Source organism: Acanthochromis polyacanthus, chromosome 4 (assembly GCF_021347895.1).
Source record: "Acanthochromis polyacanthus isolate Apoly-LR-REF ecotype Palm Island chromosome 4, KAUST_Apoly_ChrSc, whole genome shotgun sequence".
Lineage (NCBI taxonomy): Eukaryota > Metazoa > Chordata > Actinopteri > Pomacentridae > Acanthochromis > Acanthochromis polyacanthus.
Window position 1 is genome coordinate 39821764 of NC_067116.1, and position 10969 is coordinate 39832732.

Genomic DNA, 10969 nt, shown 5'->3' on the forward strand with positions numbered 1-10969 from the left:
TGTTGAAGCAGGAGTACAACAAAAATACTTTTAAAATGGTGTAAGACTATAACAATCCATAACTGAAAATAACAGTAAATATCTGTAAAAAAAAAAAAAGAAAAAGAAAAGAAAAAAAAAGATTATTTAGCTATTTTAAACACAGTGAAACAGTGTGATTTTTTGGCTCTACATTGTAAATACATTTTTTTAAATGCTAATTTTTATGTAGATGTAATATGAGATTCTAAATTTATTTAGCAATTTTTCATCCTGGGCTGCATAGTGTAGTAGTGGTAAGCACTTTCGCCTTGCAGCAAGAAGATCCCTGGTTCGAGTCCCGGCCTGGGCCCAGGATCTTTCTGCATGGAGTTTGCATGTTCTCCCTGTGCATGCGTGGGTTTTCTCCGGGCACTCCGGCTTCCTCCCACAGTCCAAAAGTATGCTGAAGTTAATTGATGATTCTAAATTGCCCGTAGATGTGAATGTGAGTGTGATTGTTTGTCTGTATATGTAGCCCTGTGACAGACTGGTGACCTGTCCAGGGTGTCCCCTGCCTTCACCCGAGTCAGCTGGGATAGGCTCCAGCCCCCCGCGACCCTAGTGAGGATAAAGTGGTGTATAGAGAATGGATGGATGGATTTTTTCATCCTTATTATACACGATTTACATTGTGTACTATTTTACAGTCAAAGCTGTAAAAGAATTAACTATTGTAAATGTGGATTTTTTTATTCACATTACAGTTTTTTTTACAAAATTAAAAAATAAATTGCCATTTTTTCATAGCTGTCACTTGCACAAACAAGAAAATTCTGAGAAAAAACAAAATTATTTTTCATCTTTCAAATTTTAATATACATATATTTTCTTTCAAATAACTACAAATATATGGAAAAATACATTATATATTATTTTATAGTCAAATGTTGTACAAGAACAAATGTACATTATTTACAATTCTAAACATTGTTAAAATGGTGAAAAGTAAAATATTTATACTTTTAGATTTAGTAAAACAATGTGATATTGCAGTTACACACTGTAAAGCAACAAATTATGCAAAAATACAGATTTGATATACAGTTTGGGAATACTGTTTAAGATTTGACAAGTAAATTAATATTTTTTTCTGTGATTTAGTACTTGTACATTAGATTTTTATAAGATATTATCTGTAACTTAACAGATTATGATCAATGTGTAGGATAGCAAAAAACAATAGCAAATATTTGCGAAATAATATACACATTATTCCCGATGTAAATACTGTAAAACAAGTGTAATTTTGTGGTGAAAAGTTGTAAAAAAAAAAAAAAAAAAACTAAATTAGCATTTGCAAAAATACAGATTTTTTGTGTGGACTTTATATATAGTTTTGGCCCTCCTTTTGTGTTTGTTAATATTGACAAAATTAGGAAATTCTGTCAAGTAACAAATAAAAAATAGCACTTGTAAGCTTTTTTTTTAAAGTAATGCACTTCATCACATGGATTTTGATGTGGACATTCTATACAGTTATTCTTTAAGGGTGGACATGCAAATTAATACTTTTTTGTGTGATGTTATTAGTCATTATGTGTGCATGAACAAAACTTGGAACATCTGTCTAATAACAAACATTAAAAAAAAACATTCTTTTTCACAGTGTGCCTTTATTCCACCTGTATTAAACTATTAGGACACACACAGTGATTAAAGCTCCGTCCACTGAGGGATTATCTGGCCTTTGTGTGTTTGCTGTTTGCTGGATTAGAAGCTTTATTCCAACATGGAGGAGAGAGGTCGCAGAGCTACTACCGACAGACTCCCCTCCGCCTCCGGTCTCCCTCCGCCGCTCATTGGTCGGTTGAACAGCTTCAGCACCACGCAGCTGAACAGCGACACTCCGCCGAGCCGCTCCGCCGGATGAGGACGATGCCGCGGACCGAGGCTGCACATCCCGGTTACTATGGCACCGTTTATCTGATTCCCTCTTCGGGCCCATTGTTTCATCGCTCCACGGCAAACCGGATCATCTGCAGCTCCTCGGTTTGATCCGGAACACCGTGTCCGTCTGTGGAGGGAGGATGCCGTTTTCCCTGTCTCTCGCCTCCGTGGGTTCCGCTTGCTTCACCGGGTTTCCCTCCCGGTATGACGGACTCTGAGGCTCCGGTTGACGGCAGCAGCATCTCATGTGCAGTGCCGCATCAACAAGCACCGCCGCCCGACCGCCGGGTCCCCCCGCCGGCGCCCCGGTGTCCGCCGGTCCCCCGACGCCTCTTGTGACATGACAGCTCCGGGCAGGAAGACGAGGATCAAGGGTTGCTGGAAGCCGGAGAGCGGAGCGGAGGAGATCACACCTGCATCCCGGATCCATTAGGTCACAGCTCGGGGTCAGAACCCGGAGCGCAGGGGACCGAACTTGGAACCTGATTCTTGATTTCGGGCCTTGAAGCGTGGTAGGAACCCACCTCTCGCCTTGCCGTCTCATGCACGGCCTCATAGTGTTGATCCTGGTCGAGTCCCGGTCGGCTGCGCTCCTCCCCAGGCCCGTCAGGCTCACTTGGCTGCTGCTGACCATCACCTTCACCTGCACCGCCATGGGCTGCATCCAGAGCATCGCCTGTAACAAGTCGCGCATCAAGCGGGAGAACATCGTGGTGTACGACCTGTCCGCCACCATCGACCACTGTCCGACCGTCATCGAGGAGAACTCGCCCATCGTGCTCCGGTACAAGACGCCCTATTTCAAGGCGTCTGCGCGGATTGTGATGCCCCCCATTCCACGCAACGAGACCTGGGTGGTGGGCTGGATCCAGGCGTGCACCCAGATGGAATTTTACAACACCTACGGAGACGTCGGCATGTGAGTTCACACCTCTGTCACCTGCCACCCTCCTGTGATTTCCAGGATGATTTGAATGCATGCCTGTGTAATAATAACATGCTTTTTTTTCTCCTTTTTTGCATCACACTGAGGAGCATTTGTGCACGCAGCAGGTTAACTGTGCTTGTCAGCCTCCTTCATTCAAAACGCCCACCGACAGATTCTGTTCCTGTGACTCTGGCACCTAAATAGAAAAGCTGCTATTAGAGGAGCTAAAACAACAGTTCCTGCTGCTGCTGCTCTCAAATTGTGCCTACAGCTACGTTATGTCCTCCCCCACAGCCCCCCACCATCACCACAACCACAACACATGCATGTAATGTGGAAGTGTGAGGGGGTGTTTAATCCTGCTGGGTTTTGGTGTGGGTGGGTGTCGGGGTGAGAGGAAGGGGTTTAGATGGAAGGATGGTGGTAGTAACTGGGGGGGGGGGGGGGGGCAACAGAAGATAAAACTGTCCAACACAACAAGGAGATGATGATAATCTGCTGGCAAACTGAGCCACCGGATTTACAAGCACCTATTGTTGTTTCAGTGCAACATTATACGGCACTAATTCCTCTGTCATCTCAAGGAACTAAAGGAACTTCACGTCCTAATGTCTAGTCTTCACAAATTCTACAGTCAAGCCCAAAAAATCCAAAGTTTTCTTTGGATTTCCTTTGAGAAAGAATTTGAAACAAAACATCTGGCAGAACCAGGTTCAGGGAGGGTTGGTCGTCTGCCTCGACCTGCTTGAGTGAGAGTTAAGTTTGTCGCTGATAGAAAGCAGACAAACAATGCATCAGACAGTAAACAATAAATGCTTTAGAAGTAGCTGATGCAAGTAACTGCAGATCAGAAACGTGCTTGTGTCTGCACAGAGAATGAAACAAAAACTACAAAAGTGAGAAGAATAAACGTTAGTGACATACAATAGTGGAATCTAAGTGTAAGAGGAAAGAAAAAGAGGAGAGTAAACACGCCCAGTGCATCACAGCAGCAGAAATGTGTCTGGATTAAGACTTGTACAACTTTCTACACACTGGACGCATCAGTATGTCAGCAAACTCCTTCTACAAATATGAAAAACAGTCACCATCATCACCCAAACTGAAAACAACGATGCTGCTATCACTTGCTCATTTGATCATTTTCTTTGTTTTATTTGTTGAAGGCTGTTCTCAGCTGTAGTTTTGGGGCTATAAGTGAGTTTTAAAGCAAGAGCTGTCTGCAACACTTTGTTCCTGATGTGATTTTAGTAGCTTTGAACAACAATGAATGAATGTCATGACCAAGCTCCAACATAAAGAAGACTAACACCAACTTAACATATATGTGTGTAACATACACACATATATGTTGAGCTATTCTTCAGGGGATAAAGTGCAACACAGTTAAGCAGCCATGAAGTTTTGGCCTGTTTTACATAGTCAACATGTAAATTTATTCTTATAGTTTTTCCTGTGATTTTTAGTAAAAGTGATCTGTAATTTAGCAAAGAATTATCAACCTGTAAAATAACAGAAAATAGTAGCAAATATTTACAAACTAAGATGTATTTTTTGTGATTTAAATACTGTAAAACAAGTGTAAATTTGCAGTAAATGTTGCAAAAGATCAAATTCGCATTTTCAAAAATGCAGATTTTTGTCCAGATGTGGACATGATATACAATTTTGACCCTCTTCTTTTGTATATGGTTTAAATTAATACTTTTTTCTGTGACAGTCTGTAAAATAAGTTTAGAAAAAGCACATTTATAAATCCTTAATATTGTTGTTTTAATTTCAAATACAGTAAATATCTGTACAATTAAAATGTAAACACTGTAAATCTAATGTAATTTTACAGTGGAACAATGTAATAGAACAAATTACCATTAGAAATATAAACAGATAAATCTAAATATAGGTTTTTGTTGTGGTCTTTAGTTTTAAGGTTTTTGTTAACAGCTAACATGCAGATATAAATACTTTTTCCTGTGATTTTACCGATTATCTGTACTTGACAAACAGGCACATTCTGTAAATAACAATAAACAGTTAAACTCTTCCACTGCCACTGTAAAGCCAGTGGGACCACAGAGGGTTTTACAGACTTTACAAACATGTCAGTGGTTTAGTTCTTCTCATTTGCTGACAGTAAGAAAAACAGAATCACATGTATCACTGAAATACCAGCACACGGTTTGTTTCTGTTCTCACTCCGTCCGTCTCCCTGCAGGTCCAGCTGGGAGCTTCCTCAGCTCAGAGAAGGTCTGGTCAGGGCCATCAGCGACTCGGACGGGGTCAGCTATCCCTGGTACGGAAACACAACCGAGACCGTCACCATCGTCGGCCCCACGTCCAAACCCTCCCGCTTCGTCGTCAGCATGAATGACAACTTTTACCCCAGCGTCACCTGGGCGGTGCCGGTCAGCGAATCCAACACGCCCTTACTGACTAACATCAAAAGGGACCAGAGCTTCACCACGTGGCTGGTGGCGCTCAACACCACGTCCAGGGAAAAGATCCTGCTGCACACCATCAAGTGGAGGATGAGGGTGGACATCGCCGTGGATCCGTCCCTGCCTCTGGGCTCCAGGGCCCGGCTGCTGGGCCGGGTGCACCAGGACCAGCCGAGGGTGCTGACCCGCATGGAGCCCATCCCTCCCAACGCCATGGGGAGGCCCAACGCCAACGACGCCCAGGTCCTGATGTGGAGGCCGAGGAGAGGCCCCCCGCTGGTTGTCATACCGCCCAAGTAGACTGTTAAGAGCATCTGATGGCCGTTTTTTAAAAAAAATAAAATAAAATCAAAGTCATATCACAGTGTCTGCAGCGAAACGGCGAATACGATAATCAGATGGACGACTAAAGCAGACAGCTGGAGATCTCTGAGCAGGCTTGTATGAACTGTTGATGGCACAAATCAGGGCTGCAGTGATTCGAGTGAAAAATCTTGAGGGGACGACTGCCTTAAATTCCCCACCGCTGCCTTCGACGATCCAGAAAGTATGTTAGATTCTGGTGCTGCTGAGCTATCGGGAGTGCGGGCCTTCACTCCGACCCAGCGCCGTTTGACTCTGAACCGCCACCGGTGCTGGGATGTAACACAAACCTGTACTGTAGCTACTCAGGCCCAGAAAGAAGCGATCAAGCCTAAAGACAGAATTCAAAAAATTAAAAAAAAAAAAAAAAAAAAAAGGTTTTCCGGCCTTATTGACACGGCCTGCTCTGTACTGTACACTAAAGTGCTGTTTAGAGAGAGTTTAAAGGTGTTTGTGCAGGTCCAGGAGGACGACAAGGCAGACAGAGATAACTATGATATCAGCCGGATGATGTGTGCAGATGTGTTTGTGGTTGTGTGTTTTGTATATGGGAGCCTCGGGGTCGGGTCCTGGCTTGCTGCTGTGTCACACCAGACTGCCTCACACACCAGGGGCCTCCCTCCTTTGTGGTACAGTGGAGGCTTAAAGATTGTCAACATACATGCATCCTCAGAGCTACTTTGCTTTCTATCACAGGAAGTGTTGGAGTCACACACACACACACACACACACACACACACACACACACACACACACACACACACACACACACACACACACACACACACACACACACACACACACACACACACACACACACACACACACACACACACACACACACGAAGCCCTGCAGCGGATTTCTTTTTCTTTTCCGATCACAAATGGCCAGTCCACCCGAGCTGCAGCGCTTCATCCCTCCCTGCCTTTTGAAAGCCAGAGATGCCTGTTGATGACAGCCTTCTATCTTAGAAAAAACAAAACATGATTTCGTCTCTCTCGTGTCCCATCTAATCAGATTTGTGAGGCGAAGAAGCGAGGCTATTTTATTTTATGACACAAAAATGAGTCAGTGGCTCAAAGAGGACAAATAATATGGCTTTAACTGGTCAGTGTAGAGATTGTGTTGAAAGAGAAATGTCTAACACTCCTGTTGTCTTCATTTATGGGCACCACAAAATGTTGCAAAAATTCAGCAAAAAATTCCCCAAATGTGTGAAAATTTGCAAAACCTTCAGAAAATTCCAGTAATTGCTTAAAAGTTTCCCTTAAAAGTTTTATTTTAGAAAATTACCCCAAATTTGGCAAGAAAATTCTTGTGAATATTTTCAAAAAAAATGAGAAAAATCTTCCAAAAAAATCCTAAAAATATCTAGTGATGACATATATATAGCAGTAAAATTTCTTATGTTTTCTTTAAGAACATTCACAAAAAAATCAACCAAAATCCAGTGAAATTTTGGTAGATTTTTTGTGTGAATGTTCTTAAAGAAACATTTTTTTCCGACCAAAAAATGTTCACAAATTTTCCAAAAATGTTGAAAATGTGGGCATCAGAAGTTTAACTGTGTAAATATATTTTTTTCCCACATTTTGAAACTTTAAAACAGGGCAACACGAGGGTTAAAAGACGTACAAAACTTACAAAAAACTAAGCTTGCCAGTTACCTGCAGAGGCAAGGTTTGAAATATTTGAAATTTTTGCTCCACAATCGGTAACAATGGAGGTGAATGAAATGTCTTTAGTGATCACAGCTTTGAAAAAAACATTTGGAGCTGAACGCTGCTGTCAACATGCCACATGAACTGTAAAAAAAAAAAAAGAATGCTTTTTGTTTTGGCCATTTAGCAACTTTTTAAAACTAAAAAACAAACACAGTAACAGAAAAAAATTATTAATTTATTATGTAAATCTTTAACAAAAGTATAAACTGTTTTTACAAATAGTGATCTGTTCTTTTGCATTTGACTCTAAAAATATACATTTAGTTTCATTTAAATTTACAAAACGTTTATTTTTAACAGATATTTGCTAATATTTAAAATGGAGAAAAAATAATGTATGCTACAGATTTTCCCGTTTTGTGATAATATCTAATAACAGAAAAAAGGGGAATACATTTACACATTTACACATTAACACTCAAAAGCAGGCCAAACTGTAAAAACATGAACATCCAATATCAGTATTTTTACAAATAGTAATTCCTTCTTAGAATATGACTATTTAAATACAAAGTTAAAGTTTTGCTGTATTTAAATCTGCTAAAAAGCATGACTTTACAGACATTTGTTGTTGAACATTGCAGTATTTAACCACCAGGTTTTCTTTTACAAAATATATTTTTGCGAGATTTATTTGTTTCCAGTCTCAAATGATCTATTGGCTGTAAAATTATACTATTCTGTACTATAATTATTTAGCAAAAATATTATTGTAAAGGCCTTTGCAATTATTTAAATGAAAAATGATGATTGAAAAATTGTAAAGTGTTGTTTATTTTACAGATAAATAACAGATGATATTAAGTAAAATCAAAGGAAAATAGTATTTACTTAGATGTTGACTGTAAACAAAAGGCCAAAACTGTACATCAAAAATCTGCATTTTATAACTTATCATTTGTTCTTTTACAGTGTTGTACCAAAACATGGCACCATATTTAAATCATTTAGAATTTTAGAAATATTTGTTGTTATTTCCACAATTTTTTGCAGCTTTTGAACTTCAGTTTTTTAAACATATTTTTCCCTTGTTGCCAGATTTTCTACATGTTTTTCTTTTTTACAGTTCAGTAGCAATATGAATATGCTCATGTAGCAGGTATAAAATTGAACATATTTATCATTTTTCTTTCATGTCAGCGCACTAATATTGATTATTTATCGTTAAGCACAGCTGAGGCTGATGGGATTTGGCTCCATCATCCAGTTTTGGACATTAAAAGTCAGGTGATCACCAAAGTTATTACAATTCATCCTCTGAGGAACATGAATTTCTGCACCAGATTTCATGACAATCCATCCTATAGTTGGCGAGACATTTGCGTAAAAAAACAAAAAAAATCATGGCGGCGCTAAAAATCTTTAAAGACTGGTGCAGCATTTGGTTTACACAGAAATACATGAAGCTGTTTGTGCCATTAGGATGTTTTATAAAGCGCGTATTAATGAAATTTAATGACTGAAAGTGGAAACTCGGGTTCCTCTTACAGAATATGAGCATTTCACAATCATGTTTGAGGGAAAGTGTCGCTTATTGTTTTCCAGGCAGGTCTAAATGTCCACACAGCAGCCTCATCACACAGTGAGCCGGTATATAATGTTAAAATAACTAAGAATGAGCTGAACTGCTGAGCCGGTCCATAGACAGAAATGAAGAGAGACGGACGATGAAACCGCGCTATCTTCCTTTACACATGCTGCTCATTATTCTTTGGTGCAAACCGATCGAGCCTTCACACCTCATCTAGAGCCACGATCGCAGAGGAGGACTGCCGAGCCGGTGTACCGCAAACCCCCAAAAACACGCCGATCACACGGGAAACAGAGAGCCGAACAACATGCCTATTGTAGCCACGACACAGGAGCAGTTGGTCCACACTGACAATCAAAGGGAAACATCTCGAGCAGCACTTTTATCGGGAGGATCGGGGAGGGGATCTCCACCGGAAAGTGGTTTTGTTCAGAGAGATCGAGGCTTTTATGGCGCGAGACCGATCAGAAAGTTTGTTCACATGTTGCCCCGAGTTAAAAAACAGAGTGTTAATGAATACGTTTATACTCGGCCACGAGGTCACGCAGTCCGCCGTCTACGTGCATCAGGGCCTCAAGTGTCTTTTTACAGTAACAGCTGTGCCTGTGGACTCGAGGTTAGCAGCAGTGCACGGCCCTTCACCTACTTGTTCTGCTGATTGCCTTGAGTTTGATGCAGTGATTGTTTAAAAAAAATAAATAAACGACTGGGTAATGGTGTTTTACAGTGTTCTAACATGAAGGAATCTGCCGTGGTACAGTCCTTTCTCTCAGACTGTCGGGCTTTTGCATGCAGTGTTTTTAAACTCAATAAAACAAATGCCAAAAAATAACAAAGAAGAGTGTTTTTATTTGTGTTACGTAGGTTTTAAAGCATTCAAATCTGGTTCTTTGTGTTGATTTAACCATTAAAACTCATCACAGTGCAGCAAAGTTACATATAGAAGATTTTTCCCACCAGCTCACTTACAACTCTACGCTGCACAACCGCAAGCTGTAATATTGGAGTAATTCAGCCATACATGTTGGAAATTGAAATCGATTCCAAAGGAAGAATATTGAAAAAAGTCCCACCCTTGCAGGCAGACAGGATTGATTTCACACTTTTGTTAAGTAAGAAACCCCAGAAGCCTGAATCAATGTTTATTGAGACTGTCATCGGTACACTGCAGTCAAATTGAGTTTTCCTGCATAGTAGTCCGAGTGAAAGATTTCAGACGAAGTAAAGAGCAGATTTTTTAAAAAGCCACAGCGTCACTTCATCTCCTGCTTCGGTACAGCTCAGATCATGAGCTCGAAGCACAATCTGCCATGAAAGCAGACGAATCTGTCAAGGTCCGGTCATATTTGTACTGGTTAGAGTTAAAAAACATACGTACATGCAGCGTTTTTTTCTGTTATTGGAGAGAGAAGTGAGAGATTTGTGTGAAGTGCAATGAAATTTGAGTTCAGCGATTTAGAGCTGAGCATTGTGAGGGTTTTGAGCACAAGAGCAACGATAGTGAAGAGGTTCGAGAGCAACGAGCAGAAGTTTCTCACCTGCACTGCTCCATAGGTGGCTGCCTTGCCTTCCAGATAGGATGAGGAGCTCGGAGTAGAATCGCTGTATGTTTGTGTCAAAAGCAGCCAGCTGAGGTGGTCAAACGTCTGATTAGGGTGCCTCCTGGGTGAGGTTTTCCATACAACTAGGAGGAGGACCCAGGGTAGAACCACAACTCACTGGAGGGATCACATATCTCATCTGGCCCGGGAACATCTCAGGATCAGCCAGGAGGAGCTGGAAAACACTGCTGAGGAGAGAGACGTCTGGAATATTTTGCAACACCAGGTATGTGCAAGAAAATGGATGTAAAGTGAGTAAACTGTAGATTGAAGCTGCAAACTGATTGCTTAGTTTGCGCATGATGTGTGTTCCAGCATACAAAAACACCATATGGACATGTCAACAAGGTAAAAAACACCGGATTAGCAAACAAAGTAGACACATAGTTGTGCAAAACTGCCTATTTTGGTGTAATAACGTGTCATGCCTACTCTAGACCGAGTATAAAATGCAAATGTGTGACTTGTAAAGTAG

General features: G+C 40.9%; 1 protein-coding gene across 1 annotated transcript; it reads left to right on the forward strand.

Annotated features, from left to right (window-relative positions):
* Positions 1 to 1752: 1752 nt before the first annotated feature.
* Positions 1753 to 9732, forward strand: fam78bb (family with sequence similarity 78 member Bb). Its single transcript, XM_022205002.2, has 2 exons — positions 1753 to 2827; positions 5052 to 9732. Exons 1-2 carry the CDS (start codon positions 2451 to 2453, stop codon positions 5572 to 5574), a joined length of 900 nt encoding a protein of 299 aa, XP_022060694.1. The 5' UTR covers positions 1753 to 2450; the 3' UTR covers positions 5575 to 9732.
* Positions 9733 to 10969: the final 1237 nt, after the last annotated feature.